General features: G+C 42.2%; 1 protein-coding gene across 3 annotated transcripts in view; it reads right to left on the bottom strand.

Moving 5' to 3' along the window:
- The window catches only part of helz (helicase with zinc finger), a 273,401-nt gene that overhangs the window by 160,210 nt on the left and 94,118 nt on the right, over positions 1-19,073 (bottom strand). The window contains exons 12-14 of one of the 3 annotated variants that reach the window (XM_085963917.1): positions 9,190-9,523; positions 3,974-4,155; positions 2,703-2,882 (exon numbers count right to left, since the gene is read on the bottom strand). In XM_085963917.1, coding sequence (XP_085820043.1) covers positions 2,703-2,882; positions 3,974-4,155; positions 9,190-9,523 — 696 coding nt within the window. Of the gene's footprint in view, positions 1-2,702; positions 2,886-3,973; positions 4,156-9,189; positions 9,524-19,073 lie in introns of all 3 variants that reach the window. The other 2 variants (XM_085963918.1, XM_085963919.1) reach the window with 2 other exon arrangements.

Raw genomic sequence — 19,073 nt, 5'->3', positions numbered from 1 at the left:
GTAACAACTGGGAAAAGCAAGAGAGGGAAGATTATGGACAGACTAGAAATTTCTGCATGAAAAATAAAAAACTGGACTACTGGCCATCATACAGGCAAAAGATGTAAATAAAAATATTGTAATCACTTGCACGATATACCTTTCAGTAAGAACACATGGGAGAATGGTACAGATGACACCAGGTGACACCTTCCCATACAACAAACAGGCACACAGAGCCTCATCTCATGGCAATCTCAAAAATCACAAACCGTGCCCACAGTCCCACACGACTCCGTTCAGGTAGTTTCCATCAATTCATCTTTCTCCATCTTCCTTGCCCACATTATCCACATTAACAATTCAACACCAATAATGCTGAGTGAAGCATTAAAATCTACTTTTAATTATCAGCCAACACCCCCATGTTCCTTCTCCAAAAATCTAAAATTAATTACAAATATCGCCTGCATATCCATTATGAAATAATTTGTTCTTTTCTCACATGGATATGGGTCTCATCAGAAAATACCTTCGAGTTTATCATTATTTGTATTAAGGACCGTTAATATCCTATAACAGAAATGAGCAGAAATACACAACTTTAAAATTGATCTAATTTTTAAGCAGACATTATGAGGAAGTATTCATGTGCTGTATAGATCATTAAAGCGAAGACCAACACACCCCGTCTGCCCACTGTTCAAAGAAAAGCAGAGGAGTTCTCCCAATGTCATGGCCAACATTTACTCCCAACCAACGCCACCAAAATAGATTAACTGGTCATTGATCTCTGTGCTCTTTGTGGGACCTTACTGTGCGTCAATCTGTTTGCCTACAAAACAGTCACTATACGTCAAAAAGTAACTACAGGAAACTCTCTTTTAATCGGCACCTAAATTTCCGGAAATCTCTCAACTGGCAAAATTCAGGAGTAGGTTCAGTTAAGTTTTACTATATATTAGTGGCCGTGTAACTGGGGTTCCTGCACAAGTACCTTGTAAACGGGGCTCCTGCACCTGTGGCCGTGTACGGGGCTCTCATACCTTGGTAAGTATACCTCTCTGTAATCCGGACTTTTTGATCAACCGGCACCACACCGGTCCCGGATAAAAAAAAAAGTTTCCTGTATTTTGCTGTAAAGTGCTTTGGCCATAAAAAGGCACGATAAAAATGTTGCTTCCTTTCTTTTATTAAGGTATTCAAAATCCTTAAAAGGTATTGACAAATTGAACCCTGACAAACTGTTTGCCATGGATCCAAAAACAATGAGGGGGCATGGAATGAAGCTCAGAAGGAAGATGTACAAACTATTTCACACAGTGGTGAATGTTTGGAATGGGCTGCTCCAAGAGGCAATCAAGGCTGATAACATTAGTCATTTTAAGACGGAGTTCAGACAGGCATATGGCGAGAAAATTAATTGAGATGTCGAGGTAGTGAATTGTTTATTTTGTTTCTGAAGTCTGGGGCTGGCCAGATGGATCCAAGTGGTTTCTAGATCCTGGATATTCCGAGGTCCCCATCTAACTGTTACAGTAAGAGGGCAGCACGGTGGCATAGTGGTTAGCACTGTTGCCTCACAGCGCCAGGGACCCGGGTTCAAATCCGGCCTCGGGTGACTGTCTGTGTGGTGTTTGCACATTCTCCCCGTGTTTGCGTGGGTTTCCTCCGGGTGCTCCGGTTTCCTCCCACAGTCCAAAGATGTGCGGGTTAGGTTGATTGGCCATGATAAAAAATTGGCCCTTAGTGTTAGGGGGGATTAAATACGTGGGGTTACGGGGATAGGGCTTGGGTGGGATGGCTGTCAGTGTAGGGACCGGGTGCTAGGGTTTGGATGATCAGCCATGATCACATTGAATGGCGGAGCAGGCTCGAGGGGCCGAATGGCCTACTCCTGCTCCTATCTTCTATGTTTCTATGTTTCTATGTTACTTTTTTTCTACATTCCTACTCTTTCCACTGCCAAAAGGTCTGGATTAAGCTTTGAATAGTCTTCTAAAATGTTATAAATGAATACTTCTTGTTTCTATGTACTTCTGTTTGCCTCCTCACTTATTCTGTATGGCACTCCAAACGAAGTGTATGCAGAAGCCAAACTTCAACTCCACAAATCCAAATCTTGGTTTTCAAAGGGATGTTTTATTCAAACCCAAGAACATGGACTTTTTTTTTTTTTTAAACTGTAATGTTCTAACCGCCCTCCCTCCTTTCCATCTTGGGATACGGTTCCACAGGCAATGGGTGCCAAGTGGGATTTACGTATGTGTAAAGCTCGACAGCAAATTGCTCAATCACAAGTGGCACCCCAACTGAGTCCAATCCTGTCCCCACCAAACATCCATAGAGACTCATTTCCGAAACAGGTCACTGGTTAATGATCAGAAATAGCAATCCTGGCCAATTGTTCCCTCCCTATCACCAGGGCCAGTTGTAGCATCCCTTACACCACCCCAGTTTAAGCCACCTAACTCAACACAGAACAAGGATCAAATGTGGGATGTTCCTAGTCTGTACATATCAGCTACTTGCTGGGGAAGCTCGTCTGGTCACTGGTGCAGCCTTTATAATATTATACAAGTGAACGTATTATAAAAATAACACACATCCCATCAATGCCATTCATTTCTCCAAAAAAAAACTTGTCTTTTTGAATAAGAGATGGAACATAAGGCAGAGTGTCATGTCATTCTGTGCTAAAACAAATGCAGTAGAAAGCTCACCTTGTGTCCTGCTGTTTTAGTATGTGCTTGACTGCCTGAGCCAATGTGAATGTTTTCCCTGTTCCATAGGGACCGATGATGAGAACAGGCGGAAGCTGGATGGAAAGTGGAGTTGTGATTGCCAGAATAGCCTCCTTCTGTTTAGTATTTAGCCGGGGATCCAACTGCTCGTCCCATTGTCTACTCCAGTAAGACAAAACAAAACAGCTATTTGCAACTCATGATGCTCTCAAAGCCAAAATGTCTTTAAAACACAGATTTTTCAATAAATATATCTTTACATAGAATTTACAGCATCCAAATAAAGTTACACCAAGTTGTACAGATACTCCCCCCAAAAAAACAATATACTTAAAAGTAAATAACTCTAAATTCATAGCAGAAAATCAGTGGCATAGAAGACTGACTAGTCCTTAAAGCTTTACACATTTGCTCCATTTAGGGTGCTGTATCCTACTCATGAGCCAAGGAATCTCACGTAACAGAGAAAAGGTTGGAACCTCAGGCTTCAACATTTTACCGTAACTGGGACATAAAGGAGGACATCAGTTGACTGGTGAGGACCTGGGCATCAACTTTTTATTTGGAACTCCTCCAGTTTGAAAAGGACTAATTGAACACTTTCCCATTAAGCTACAGAATCCACAATGTTAGCTAGTACACAAAGTGTAATTATTCTATCAGCACTGTGTAATTAGCAGGTCGACTCCTCTTATAGTGCTGTGCCCCAGAGAAGGCAGTGCTCTGTTTACATGAAATATGTTTATTATACTTTAAGTTGAAGCAGAAGAGTTTCTCTCAAGTGAAGAGGGAAACCATACACAAGATGCTCGTTAGACTAAAGATTTGCACAGTGAACATATACATTTTGCAGATTTGGAAAAGCACTGTTGGATTTAGGAATGTAATTAAATGTATTCTCCACATTTTCTGCGTGAACATGTTAGAGACAGTGAGCTTTATATAACCTTTTGTAAAAAATTGAAGTTTCTGATTTTAAAAGTTTTAAACATGAAAATCGATATGTTACATGCTGCTAGTCTCACATGAACTATTAATCACAATCAGCAGGTTAAGCACCTTCTCCTGACATTTTCTGAATTTATTGTGCATGAATATGCATGAATACAAATTATTCCAGCCTACTTTTCTCTGTGACAGAACAGTCAATCCAATCTTATCTTTCTGAAACCACTGCTGAAGGAGGGCTAGGAAATGTACCCAATCCTATATACCAGCTTCAATAAAGCCATCTGTAGCGAGCTGCATACCTGATGCAATATTGCCACATTCTCAAGTGCCATGTTGTTGGCACACCATACCTGATGGGACTCCAGGGAATTGTGGGAAACATGCAGACATCTGGAAAGAGAATGCTGTTGTCCTTGATTCTGTCCAGGGCGTAATGCATTTCACAGAGAGGCAAGCGATTCAGTTGGAACTGAAGTTCAACCTATGAATTAATACGGCAGTTGTCAGCAGTTCAAAAATACGTCCAATAAAAAGGCACCGATCTTATGTCACCTTCAGTACACAAAGAGGGTCTTAAAAATAAAGATATACAGTACTTTAAACAGATGAGACTTGGTATGCAGTTTACTTCCACAGTATTTGATTTTAAAGAAACCAACGAGGCTTTATCAGTACAGTACCACTTCAAAAATCGGTTTTAGAAATATATTTTCATCCTCCCGCTGTTAAAATGAAGGATATACTTGCCTTTGAGGGAGTGCAACTGGACTGATTCCTGGGATGAGGGGATTATCCTATGGGGAGAGATTGAGTAGACAAGGCCTATATCCCCTAAAGATTAGAAGACTGAGGTGATTTCACTGAAACATATAAAATTCTTAAGAGGCTTAACAGAGTAGATGCTGGGAGGATGTTTCCCCTGGCTGACGAGTCTAGAACTAGGGGTCACAGTCTCAGAATAACGGGTCGGCCACGTAGGACTGAGATGAGGAGAAACGTCTTCATTCAAAGGGTTGTGAATCTTTGGGATTCTCTGTCCCAGAGGGCTGTGAATGCTCAGTCGTTGAGTATATTCAAGACAGAGATCAATAGATTTATTTTTGGATACTAAGGGAATCAAGGGATATGGGGATAGTGCAGGAAAGTGGAGTTGAGGTAGAAGATCAGCCATGATCTTATTGAATGGTAGAGCTGGCTCGAAGGGCCGAATGGCCTACTCCTGCTCCTATTTCTTATGTTCTAATATTATGTAAAAGTGCCCCGCCTACAGTGTAGGATGGTTTCAAAAGCATACACAGTGAAAGAAGCAGCAGGTTATGAAAATGGCTGCTGTTTCCACAACAAGGAGTTCCCAGCAACTGGAGAAGTTGGAGCCGAAAAACAGTAATTAAAATTGTTTTTCAAAACAACTTCATGCAGGCAAACAGGAATAGATTTCAAACAAAGGTAATACAAGTTAGTTTTACACAACAAATTTGCTGTTGTGATAAACCATTCCTTCGGCAGCTGATTAGTGTTATAGATGGACTACAAGTGCACCGGAAAAGGAGATGGGGTCTGCATACCACCTTAAAGGGTGCGGCGGGGGGGGGGGGGGGGGGGGACGACAAATCTTACCTTTGGGTTGCTCACTAAACCTTTGGATGCAAATGGGACCATGGCCCATCAAACTGAAGTTGCTGTGGTTCCAATCACGCTTACAACATTCAATTAACAGTTTAAGGAAACCAATATTATTGCTATTAGCTGTGGTATCGTAATGCAGTGGATGGAACAGAACAAGTGGAACTGACTATGCTCAACAATTGGGATTACGTTTTGGACTGCAATACAATCGAGGGTTCTAGGTAAACTCATCTATTATTCTCTAAATAACGGGCTTTGTTTGAAAAAAAAGTTTCTCTCGCGAGTAATATTTGCTGGTCCAGTAAGAGGCAGATTACTAGTTTGTAACAAAGTGCAGTTTGTTTGCTTTTTACAACATTGCAATAAGATGAGGTTTAAGATCAAATTTGAAAACAACTTTGCTACATCAGTAGAATGTTTTACGAGCGCATCCAAAAACACATTGCCCTCCATCTCATCAAACTGTGCAGCCACAAACCCAAAAATGGAACACTCATTGGTGCAGAGTAACCGGATATAAAATGAGCTTTCCATTCACTATGGTGCTCAAATATAATTCAAGTGTGATGGAGCACTTATCTACTCCCCTCCAATCTTAAGCAGATTGGGTCTGTGAGATACTTAAAGGTTGAAAAATGACAGTCAATATCAAGTGTTGTGCGAGATGAGGCAGTACAAAAAGGAGAGTTGCGTATTTAGCAAAGCAAAATAGTATCGGGAAAAGAGAAAAGATCAAATGAAACCAGCAATGAAGTATCTTACTTTTATATTTATTAACCTATATATTGCACTTCAAAAGCCTTAACGGAAAACCAGCACAGCATGAAATGGGTAAAATTTTATACTGGACCATTTTGTGTGATTTATTAACGTCCAGCTCCATATCTTTCACATTACAGGAAACTTTGTGTTATCCGGAGGCTAAGTGTCCGGCAAGCTCGAGCCACCGGCAAAAATCAGGAGCCGTTTTGTTAGGTTTTTTTTCTTCTCGTAGCTTTTTTTTTCCAACAGTCAGGCTCTGGAAAGTCTCTGTGAAGCTGCTGCTGAGCTACAGAGACGCTTCCAAGGTACGGGCTGACTGTTTAGAAGCTGTTGCTAAGCAACAGTGTTTGTTGTCAGATACGGAGATGAAAAGCTCCGTATGCTTCAACATTAACGCTGGTGTGTCCGGCAGATTTGAGGGAACGGCAACAGCTCGGTCCCGTTGGTGCCGGATAGCACAAAGTTTCCTGTACATTTTTTAACATAGCCAGACAGTTAAAATGTTAAACTCCAAGGATAACCGCTCCAATGTTTGGTTCCAACATTCAGTGCTCTAGACTAGCGCAGATTTTGATCGTCACGGTGGCATAGTGGTTAGCACTGTTGCCTCACAGCGCCAGGGACCCGGGTTCAAATCCAGCCTTGGGTGATTGTCTGTGTGGAGTTTGCACATTCGCCCTGTGTTTGCGTGGGTTTTCTCCGGGTGCTCCGGTTTCCTCCCACAGTCCAAAGATGTGCGGGTTAGGTTGATTGGCCATGATAAAAATTGACCCTTAGTGTTAGGGGGGATTAAATACGTGGGGTTACGGGGATAGGGCTTGGGTGGGATGCCTGTCGGTGTAGGGACCGGGCGCTAGGGTTTGGATGATCAGCCATGATCTCGTTGAATGGCGGAGCAGGCTCGAAGGGCCGAATGGCCTACTCCTGCTCCTAACTTCTATGTTTCTATGTCACTGCTGTCTGTATGCCAGTATCTTCTGACCTTTTCTGAAATCGATGTTCAATTCAGAAACCTTTGTCCTTAATGTCAGTCGCATAAAAACACCTTATATAAAAACAAAGTTATCTCGTTTTTAAAGCTCGATTCAAAGTTTATAATTTACGCTCAACTGGTGAAATTCAGTTCAAAGCAAACTTTCCATCTCTTTTATTCTTCTTCCTCTTGCTCCAGTATCTGTTCATATTTGATTAGGGAAAGAAAGAATGACTATCAAACCCTGTACTAGGGCAGGTCAGAGAATGTTTTATTTATTCTGACATGCAAACAGTTGGTTTAGGTTATATATTTATGTGCGATATGATTTTGCATTTAAATTCACCTTTGCTCTACCAAAGTAATTTTTTTTTTTTTTTTTTTTTTAAATAAAAGTAATAGTTTTCACTTTTGTGCAAAACAACTTCATAACCATCACTGGAGCCAAGCACACGTGTGTTGAAAAACTTTGATTTGCTGTACTAATTTTCTCCCTTCTCCTCTCCTGAAGATGCTGATTCTTGGCTGCGGTGTGTCTCCATGGGCACCAATGGTCTCTAGAAGCTGTGCGGCAGCGCAGCTCTCAGCCTGCCCCACGCAGCCCAGGACCGGCTTTTCCAATGTTAAAGTTCGCGCATGCTCTAAACTGTCCCTTCATGGGGCCGCGCACCCAATAAAAATTAGGGGGAACATTGATGGGCACCCTCTGGAAACTTGCCCAAGTAGCCTTTATTCATGTGTGAGCCTTGATAGTGAGGATCAGCAGTCAACCGACGACGCAAGTTATCACATACAAGCCTGATTCTGTCCTTGCCCGAAGTCCAAAGAAAAGTGAGAAGAGGGCAATTTTCCCCTCCCTAATCCAGAAACAATGGAACCAGGTTTATCTCCCTGAATACAAAAACAAAATACTGTGCATGCTTCAGCTGATATCAGATAATTCAGCACAGACTGGACATCAAACCTGGCACCTTCCTGGTCTGTGCAAATTCACTGCCCCTTGTGTTAACCAGCTGGGTCATCGGGGAAGGTTTCAATAAGTTAACACCGTTAACCTTCGGAACTCAAGTTACAGATTCCGACAAGTACTACTCAGATTTAGATGATGATGGCAGCAATGCTTCTCTTCAAATCCAAGAGGTACAATTCTTCTATTCCAGACATTTAAAGCACGGTTTTGCAAATTGCGCATCACAGTCATGGTAAAAGCACGATGTTAAAATCTGAAGACAATCTACACAATACATAACAATGATGCCTGCGGGGGTTTACAGCACTAAACTGAGACAGGATCAGATTGAACACTAGCATTAGGCAGTTTATAGAAATCACTTGAACTTAAAAATTCAAATAACCACAAATCAGTGTATCGTTCCCTTCTTCTGTATATATACTTTAAATATAATTTAATTTGCTTGTAGGTGGTTTTATTAATTTTTAAGTCAATTTTAGTATAGTTTCTAATGTTTAATGAACATAGCAACTGTCAATCAGCTCCCCATGCCCAACAAGGTCCAAAAAGTTATCAACTCCATGAAGTGTCTTACAGCACACTAGTGTACTCGGGCTGCAACATAGTCCACAGAACACCCGCAGAAAAGGTGTTTCTTCCTGCAAGTGTACCTGTCTGTTTTGAATGGGACCGGGTAAAGTAAGAAAAATGGTGCATCATGGATGCTCCAATGCACTGAGTGACAGCACATAAGTTTCCATGAACAAATCCCCTCACAACCAGGGAGGTCTCGATCTCAGCAGGACTGATCAACAGATGCTAAAAGTAAAGGCAAGGTGCTTCCCTATGGAGAAAGGGGCAGAGGAGGAAGGGAAAGAGGAAAACGGGGCTAGTTCGAGTGGCACAGTCAGGGGTCTGTTAGCAGATCACTCATCCATTCTATTGGCGAAAGGAAAAAGGTGCATGCAATGGGGAGCAGGGTGGAACATTGATGTTAAAATAATCAGCTCAAAATTTCAGAATAAATATTCTAAGAAGAAAAACGAAGGCATCTAACGTTTAAGTTCGTGTGTAAACAGGAAATATACTTTGCCCAGTGCTTTTAAGAACACTAGCTATAACTTGTGGCAACGCACCAGCCACTTTATTACTAAGTGTATTAAATATAAAACAAGCACGAGCACAGTCAGAGCATAAATTACCTGCATCTCTCGATCTGCTCGAAGTTTTAGCTCCTCACAACATTCCTTGGTCAGTCTCAAGTAAATGCATTCCTTAGTTTTTTCCTCAATCATGGCTTCATAAACCTTCTCTTTGGTTCCCTGGGCTTGCATGGACCTCTCTTTAGTTATTGGCAACAGCAAGACAGAATTGACTTTGGTCATTACCAATCGTCCAGCCAAAGTTTCTTCCGAAAGAGTCTCTGTGAGTTTGAAGCGAGCAAAAAGCTGTCCACTCTGAGCATACTTAGCACCGCCTGAAACACCAGTAAGCATGAAGTTTGCTACCAGATATAAATTTACTTTAATGTTGAACCTGTAAATTAAAAAAAAAAGTTACTTCATTAATAAGCTAACAAATTTTCAAGGCTTTATATCATGTTCAAAATTAAACCATGTTGATCAGATGGACAAACTCAACTGCCACATCAGCTTTTTTGTTAAGAAAAAGTTACATTGATGCAACATGTAACACGAGCAATTTTATTTTTAAAGAACTACATAAACAGATGCATTTAAGGTAGGAGCACACACCAGGCAATTTGCTGGTGTAAGTCACTTGTTACCAAGTGCCAATCACCAACCACAATCCATTTTGTTTTTAGTTTCTTCTTTTACCCACCCCGCCCCCACCCAGTGGCACCCACCAATTCCCAGGCCAAGAGGGCTGTCCAATGTCACCCTGTAACCAGACAAAGACATCTGTCGGAAGTATCTTCACTGAAATTACTTGAGTTCAAGATCTCAGAAGTTGAGGCAGAGATCAAGACAATGTGACACATCAGGAAGGGAAGAGAGATTTATCGGGCAAGAGTTTCAGAAGGTTAGTCACTCTACTGAGAGACAGGGAGCTGACAGTGGTAGAGGAAGGAAATGTGACTACTCACAGGTCAGGGAAAGCGAGGAGGGACAGGCGAGAACAGAAATGCCCACGTTTGAAGTGCTGACTTCCTGTGGGGAAGGTGAAGACTCTGGGCAGGACCATCAAATGGATTACAAAGAACAAAAGGTGGCTCATGAGAGGTGGAAATTAGCAAATCAATTAGGAATACAGGAGTAATAGGAGACTCCGATAGTTTGGGGGTGGGCGCAACCTTTTGCAGGCCAAAGCATATCTTGGATTCTATGTTGCCTCTCAGGTGCTAGGTTAAGGGACAATTCAGAAAGGCTGGAAGAGATTTTTTTTTTTTTTTAATTTTTATTCATTGATGGGATGTGGGCGTCGCTGGCTGGCTAGGCCTGCATTTAGTGCCCATCCCTAATTGCCCTCGAGAAGATGGTGGTGAGCCGCCTTCTTGAACCGCTGCAGTCCATATGGTGTAGGTACACCCACGGTGCTGTTAGGAAGGGAGTTCCAGGATTTTGGCCCAGCGACAGTGAAGGGACGGCAATACAGGTCCAAGTCAGGATGGTGTGTGGCTTGGAGGGGAACTTGTAGGTGGTGATGTTCCCATGCGTCTGCTGCCCTTGTCCTTCTAAGTGGTAGAGGTCGCGGGTTTGGAAGGTGCTGTTGAAGGAGCTTTGGCGAGTTGCTGCAGTGCATCTTGTAGATGGTACACACTGCAGCCACAGTGCGCCGGTGGTGGAGGGAGTGAATGTTGAAGGTGGTGGATGGAGTGCCAATCAAGCGGGCTGCTTTATCCCGAATGGTGTCGAGCTTCTCGAGTGTTGTTGGAGCTGCACTCATCCAGGCAAGTGGAGAGTATTCCATCACACTCCTGACTTGTGCCTTGTAGATGGTGGAAAGGCTTTGGGGAGTCAGGAGGTGAGACACTCGCCGCAGAATTCCCAGCCTCTGGCCTGCTCTTGTAGCCACAGTATTTATATGGCTGGTCCAGTTCAGTTTCTGATCAATGGTAACCCCCAGGATGTTGATAGTGGGGGATTCAGCAATGGTAATGCCATTGAATGTCAAGGGGAGATGGTTAGAGTCTCGCTTGTTGGAGATGGTCATTGCCTGGCACTTGTGTGGTGCGAATGTTACTTGCCACTTGTCAGCCCAAGTCTGAATGCTGTCCAGGTCTTGCTGCATATGGACACGGACTACGTCAGTATCTGACGAGTCTCGAATGGTGCTGAACAGTGTGCAATCATCAGCGAACATCCCCACTTCTGACCTTATGATGGAGGGAAGGTCATTGATGAAACAGCTGAAGATGGTTGGGCCGAGGGCACTGCCCTGAGGAACTCCTGCAGTGATGTCATGTGATTGAGATGAATGACCTCCAACAACCACAGCCAACTTCCTTTGTGCTAGGTATGATTACGGAAAACAAAGGAGAGAAGCCAGTCGTCATGGTCCATGTGGGAGACAATAACAAAGGCCTGAAATTCTGCAAAAGGTCTTCGAGATTAAGGACTTCATGGGTGGTAATCTCCAGATTATTCCCCAGTCACCTGATAGGGTAGAGAAGGATAGGAAGCTCAAAATGTAACTGATGGGTTGGTGTCAGGAAGGAGGTTTCCGTTTTATGGTGCATTGGCAAAGATGGGGAAGATGGAAGCGATTCCACAAGGATCAGCTACATCTGAACAGGAAGGGAACTAATGAACTGGTAAAATGGATAAACAGGGAAGGGCTCATTTAAACTAGGAGGCACGGGAAAAAAAGCCATCAGAAAGAACAAGTCGAGACGGTAGAAATAAATTAAGTTAAAATACAAATAAAACAATTCAGTAAATAGGATAGTATGCGGGACGGAATGGAGCGGGTAGAATCACAGAATAGTACAGCACAGAAAGAGGCCATTCGGCCCAATAAGTCTGCATTGGCTCTTTCGAAGACCAATCCAGTTAGTCCTACTCCCCCGCTCTTTCCCCACATCCCTGTAATTGTTTCACTTTCAAGTATTTATCCAATTCCCTTTTGAAGGCTACAATTGAATCTGTATCCACCGCCCTATCAGGCAGTGCGTTCCAAATCAAACTGACCAGTTATAAGCAGGAAAAAGGCAGCGAGGAATGAGCCGAGAGTTTGGACAACAACAGAATCAAAGAAAAACCAGTATGGATAAATATCAACCAATAAATAAATTAAAGTGCATGTATCGCATTGCTCAGTGCGGGAAATAAACTGGGAGAAATAGAAGCAATTAGTTTAGAGGAAGATTTAGATTTAATGGCGTCAACAGAAACTTGGCTACAAACTGGGCAGGAGTGGAGCCATACTGGCTTATAATATTTTTAGAACGAACAGAATATGTACAAAAATAAAGGAGTAGCAATATTGGTGAAGCAGGGAATACGCGCTGTAGAGATGACTGATGTACACAAAACAAAGTGGTTTTGACAGAATCAATATGGTTAGAGTTTGAAGATTAAAAAAGGATTGTTACATTAGTGGGGCTGTACTACCAACACGCTAATCGTGGGAAGGAAATGGAAGAGAATAGCTGTAGACAGATCAGAGGTGAGCAGGAATAATTAAATGATTAATCTAAGAGCTATTAATTACCCACTCGCAGATTGGGATGGGAGAATTCTTAAAATCTGTGCAGCACTCTTTTTCCCAACAGTATGTACGTATGTCTACAAAGGGAGAGGCGTTGCTAGATCTAGTTATGAGTAATGAAATAGATCAGGTAGATGAGTTAATTGTGGGAGAGTACCTCGGGAGTAGTGGCCATTAGATTCTAAGATTTAAGTTCTGGGCAGAAAGGGAAAAAAAGTAGTAAAAAAAGCAAGGGCACCAGATGGAATAGGGTAGATTGAGCTAAGTGAGATGGAAAGAGAAATTGCAACATAGGACTGTAAATCAGCAAAAGGAAATTGCGAAGTTGCAGAATAAATACACACCATTTTTTTTTTTTTTTTTTTTATAAAAGAGATTGGTTTGGGGTGCTGTTGATAAACAGGTTAGAAACAAACTAAAATTGAAAAAGCCATATGGGACTGAGAGCGATGATAAAAATATGAAAAAATAAAGGAAGACCTTAAGAGAGGAATGTGGAAAGCAAGGAAGAGTATGAGAAGAGAAACTCAAAAAAAGTGAACAGTAAAGTATTCTACAAATATATCAGTAAAAAGAGAATGGTTAAGTGTGAGGTGGGACCCGAGAGGAGAGAATAGTGAGTCAGTGGAGGTTAAAACAAATTTGGCAGGGCAGATTGAGCCACTTGAGATGGAAAGAGAAACTGCAACATAGGACTGTAGATCAGATTTGGCAGGAATGAGGTGGGCCAGGTCGACCAAGTGTCTGTGGGAGAACACGGGTACGAGTGATCATCGTACCATAAGATTTAGATTAGCAATGGAGAGGAGCAAGGAACAATCTAGAGTGGAACTTCTAAACTGGAATAGGGCTAACTTCAATGGGATGTGAAAGGATCTAGCCAGGGTAAAATGGAACCAAAGACTGACAGGAAAAACTGTAACGGAACAATGGGTGATCTTTAAAGAGATGTTCCAAGTATAGGCTAGGTACATTCCAACAAGATGGAAGGGTAAAGGATGATGAGGGAGATAGAGAAGATGATGAAACAAAAAGAGGGTGTATGATGCATGTCAGGTGAATTCTTCAAGAGAGAACTCGACCAAATACAATAAGTTGAAAGGGAAAGTGAAGATGAAAATAAGATTGGCAGAGAGAGAATATGAGAGTAGAATGGCAGTTAACATAAAAGGGCACCCAAAAATCTTCTACCAGCATTTAAACAGTAAGCGGGTAGTAAGAGGCGGCGTGGGGCCTATTAGAGACAAAGGTGGTGATATATGCTTAGAGGTGCAGGGCAAGGCTAGAATACTCAATGAGCACTTTGTATTGGTGTTTACTAAGGAGGTGGATGCTCACAAAATATCAGTAGAAGTGGAAAAGGTAGAAGCAATGGAAGGGGTGAAAATTGATAGACAGGATGTACTGGAAAAGCTGGGTGTGCTTTGAATGTGCAAGTCGCCTGGTCCAGATGGCTTGTATCCCAGGTTGCAAAGGGAATTGGGGGAGGAGATAGCGGAAGGGCTTGCCATAATTTTCCAATCATCCCTAGATGCGGGGGAGGTGCCTGGGGATTGGAAAGTGGCAAATATGACACCATTGTTCAAGAAAGGGTGTAAGGACAATCCTCGTAACTACAGGCCGGTCAGTTTTACATTAATAGTGGGTAAAGTTTTAGAAACAATAACAAAGGAAAAAATTAATGGGCACTTGGAGAGGTTTAAGCTAATTAAGGAGAACCAACACAGATTTGTAAAAGGCAGATCATGTTTGACTAATCTAATTGAATTTTTTGATGAAGTAACAGGGAGGATCGATGAAGGGAATGCAATAGATGTTGTCTACATGGATTTTAGGAAGGCGGTTGACAAATTACCACATAGAAGGCTGGTTAACAAAATTGAGGCCCATGGAATAGGTGGGTCAGTGGCAGCTTGGATAAGGAATTGCCTTAAGGACAGACAACAGCAAGTTGTGGTAAATGGCTGTTTTTCAGACTGGAGGATGGTAGACAGTGCTGTTTCCCAAAGGTCAGTGCTGGGGCCACTGCTTTTTCTGATATATATAAATGACCTGGATATTGGAATATACAGAATAGAATTTCTAAATTTGCCGATGACACCAAACTTGGGGGTGTGGCAAACAGTGACGATGATACCAATCGACTGAAACAGGACATAGAAAGGCTAGCAGAATAGCAGATGGAATTTAATACAGAAGTGTGAGGTGATGCATTTTGGCAGAAGGAACAGGGAGAGGCAATATATACTTAATGGCACAGTTTTAAAGAGACCTGGGAGCTAATGTGCATAGGTCCCTGAAGGTGGCAGGACATATTGAGAGAGTGGTTAGCAAAGCATATGGGATAGCAAAATACTGCGGATGCTGGAAATCCGAAATAACAACAGAAAATGCTGGAAAAACTCAGCAGGCCAGGCAACATCCGTGGAGAGAGAAACAGAGTGAGACGTTGACTCTATTTCTCTCTCCACGGATGTTGCCTGGCCTGCTGAGTTTTTCCAGCATTTTCTGTTGTTATAAAGCATATGGGATCTTGTATTTCATGAATAAAGATATTGAGTACAGAAGCAGAGAAGTTATGCTGAATCTTTATAAAGCGCTGGTTAGGCTACAACTGGAGTAGTGTGTCCAGTTCTGGTCACTACACTTTAGGAAGGATGTGAAGGCCCTTGAAAGGGTGCAGAGCAGATTTACCAGAATGGTTCCGGGGATGGGGGATCTTAGCTACAAGGACAGGTTGGAGGAGCTGGATTTGTTTTCATTAGAGCAAAGGAGGTTGAGGGGTGATTTGATAGAGGTGTACAAGATTATGACGGGTTTGGATAGGCTAGACGGGGAAAGGCTGTTCCCACTAGTTGATGGTACAAGGACTAGGGGACACAAATTTAAGGTTTTGGGTAAGAGATTCAGGGGGGGACGTGCGGAAAATCTTTTTTACGCAGCGAGTGGTGAGGACCTGGAACTCGCTGCCGACGGAAGTGGTGGAAGCAGAGACACTCAATGTTTTCAAGAGGAGACTGGATAGGCACTTGAGGGAAATAAACTTAGAGGGCTACGGGGATAGAGCGGGGGAATGGGACTGACTGGATTGCTCTACAGAGAGCCGGCATGGACTCGATGGGCCGAATGGCCCTCCTTCTGTGCCGTTATGACTCCATGACTATGACTTAACAAGTACTTCACTTCAATGTTTACAAGAGGAGAATCCTGAATTGGTTAAAAGGTGAGAGGAAAATGGGGGAATGTCAGGGTTCTATCAATGCATGCCAGCGAACTAGAGAATTGCCAATGTAATACCCATCTTCCAAAAAGGAGACAGAGCTAACCTGGGTAAGTATAGGACAGTTAGATTAACATCTGTGGCAGGAAAAATTTTGAAATCTTTAATTAAAGATGAAATTATGAAATAGCTAGGTCGAGAAAATAATTAGAAGCTGACAACAAGGAATATAGTGCTTGACAAATCTGAAGGAGCTCTTTGAAGAGCCAGCAGGTATGGTGGATGGAAGAAATGCATTAGATGTGGTGGACAGACAGTTTCAAAGCCTTTGACAAGGTACCACACGGGAGACTGTTGGAGAAGATCAAGGGGTATAGAATTAGGGAACAGTAGAAAATTGGATTTAAAATGCTGATTAGGAGGGAGGAAACCGAAGAAGTTAAGGGCAGTTTGTTAGTGGTTGGAACTGTGTAGCGGTGTCCCATACCATTCGGATCTGGAACCACTTCTGTTCACGGTGTACATCAATTATTTGGATATCGGGCTCGAGGGAGTGGTGTCTAAATTTGCATGCATTACAGATAGAAATTTAAGCTGTACTCAAAATCCAATAACAATCAAGAACTTATGCATCAAAACAAAATAACCAAACTCAGGAATTCCAAAGAGAAGAACATAAGAAATAGGAGCTGGAGACCCAAACAAATTCACCAACGTACTCATTTTTTCTAGATACCATTGACTATATTTGAACACTCCAACAGTATCCTGTTCACATTTCAAACCAAACACGGAAGACGGCTTCAAAATACAGCCACTACAAACTGCAAGTGGCTAGGACAGTAGTGAATAAGTGACTATATTTTGTGCATATTCAGAAATTAGCACTTGGATGTGGCTATTTAAAAATGTTACTAACTCTCATCAATTGAAACACAAAGATCTGCAAAAGACCAAGATGAATTCAAGATTCGGAAAAGACAATCTACTTCAAGTGGAACCAATTATGAACAGCACCTTCACCATCAGTGCAGCCAGCTGGAAGCAATTCTTCCCCCACCACCACTTTCAACCTGGTCAGCACACAACTACCCTCCCGAACGCTGCTGCTCTCTGGATTAAATATACAACATTGTCAGGAAGAACCAAGAGGTCTTTCTGCACCCACTAACAATGCAATTTGTGAAATCTTTGATGCTTCAAATTAAAATGTTTTGGTTAGGAGCACAAAGAAATTGCACAGCTCACCTTGAAGTCTAACCCTTCTAATTAACGCACACGCCAGACAGTGCTGTGCAGGATCGTTATATATAAATTCACCACAGTCTGGGTGCTGCAGTGGTTCAGATCCAAGAATCCTCTCTCTCTGCTGGCTGTAAAAGGTCCTGCATGATATGAGCTTGAACAGTCTCAACGCAGTGGGCCTGGGTCCAAAGCACAAAATTCTCCACAAATTGGTGGTAAATTAGCAATCACACTTGGTCAGGCCGTACAGATGCTGGTATGGGCAACAGAAAAATGGACACTGGCATAAGTCTTCTGAGGTTCAGGCAACCGCACGTTAGTGCAAGAAGCAGAGAGAGCCTTGCTCTGCACCTACGCTAAGCTGTGTCTGATGCACGTACAAGTAGGTTTCCATTCTCAGTCGATATCACCACCTTGACAGGCACAAAAATTAAAGAAAACTGACGGTTTTCGAATTGGAAACAGATATTGAACAAAATTTAATTTTAGAGACTGTCTTAGCGCCGATAGAATTTTACACAGATCTGAACTTGCCCTACAGAAGTCGAGATTAAGCTGAGGAGCGTTGCTAACACTTCACCAGTTTCAAGGTGCTGCTGCGCCACCTGCTGGTGTTACAATCTGTTAGTCAAAGAAGCAACAGGGTAGAAGGGACCTTCACTTCAACTACTTCTAACATTTTCAGATGTTATGTCTACTGCCAGTGTACTTTCAGTTTGGAAAGAAAACAAAGCCAAAACAAGAGGGAGATGCCATTGAAATTTGCAGATGACACCAAAATAGGAGGAATAGTTCATTCTTAAGATCAAAGGAAGCTGCAAATGGATATCGATAAACTAGGGGGCATGGGCTAAAAAGTAGCAGATGGAATTCAATCTCGGTACATGCGAGGTGATATATTCAGTTAATAGAAAACATTAGTAATTATATTCTGAATGGAAGTAGGCTCGGTGCTATTGAAGAGCAGAGGGATTTAGGGGTATAGGTTCACAAGTTCATAACTCGAACAAAAAAAGCTAATGGCATTCTAGGTTTTATCACAAGAGTTAAAATGATGAGCCTTTATAAAACCTTCAAAAGACCTCAGCTAGAGCACTGTGTGCAGTATTAGGCTCCAGATTACAGGATGGTTATTGAGGCTTTAAAGAGAATACAACACAGATTCACTAGCATGCTGCCTGGTATGATCAAATACAAAAAAGTACTTTAAAAAAGGCATTGTCCATTAGAACATAGATTATGGGGCTATATGACAGAAGTGTTTAAAATAATGAAAAACTGGAACAGGCTGGAGAGAAGCAGGCTGTCTTAAATAGCTGAGAAGTCGATATTGAGGAGCCTTAGATACAAGATTAAATGTGCATAATTTAAAACAGAAAGCAAGAGAAACTTCTTTACACAACTGAGGCTGTGGAATTCATTTCCAGGGTCTGTGGTTAAGGCAAAAACTACATCAACATTCAAGATTAGATTAGATGGGTGGAAGAAGATAAAGGAGGTGAAGGGATATAGGAATGGGGTGGGTAAATGCGATTAGGATTTCTGGTGGCATGGAGGGTAAACACTTAGACTGATTGGGCCGAATGGCCGATTCCCAATTATGTAACTTCTATTTATTTCTATGCAAAATTAACTACACTAGTTCACACAACACATGTGGGGTTTAGATGGTGATCTATGCCTAGAATGGAAAAGTCCTAACAAAAGTTAGTCTGGTAAACCACTCGCTGCCAGTGCCAACCTTGCATCTTTTAGGTATCGGCCATGGCTCAGTTAGTGGCACCGAGTGAGAAGGTTGAGGGTTCAAGGCCCACTCCAAAGACGAGAACATAAAATCTAGGCTGACACTCCAGTGCAGTGCTGATGGAGTGCTGCACTGTCAGAGGTGCCGCCTTTCGGATGAGACATTAAACTGAAGCCCTGTCTGCTCTCTCAGATGGACATAAAAGA

Source organism: Somniosus microcephalus, chromosome 21 (genome assembly GCF_052327205.1).
Source record: "Somniosus microcephalus isolate GS21.2 chromosome 21, FLI_Smic_1.0, whole genome shotgun sequence".
Lineage (NCBI taxonomy): Eukaryota > Metazoa > Chordata > Chondrichthyes > Squaliformes > Somniosidae > Somniosus > Somniosus microcephalus.
The sequence above is the reverse complement of the archived record's forward strand: the minus strand, read 5'-3'. Positions and strand labels throughout refer to the sequence as shown.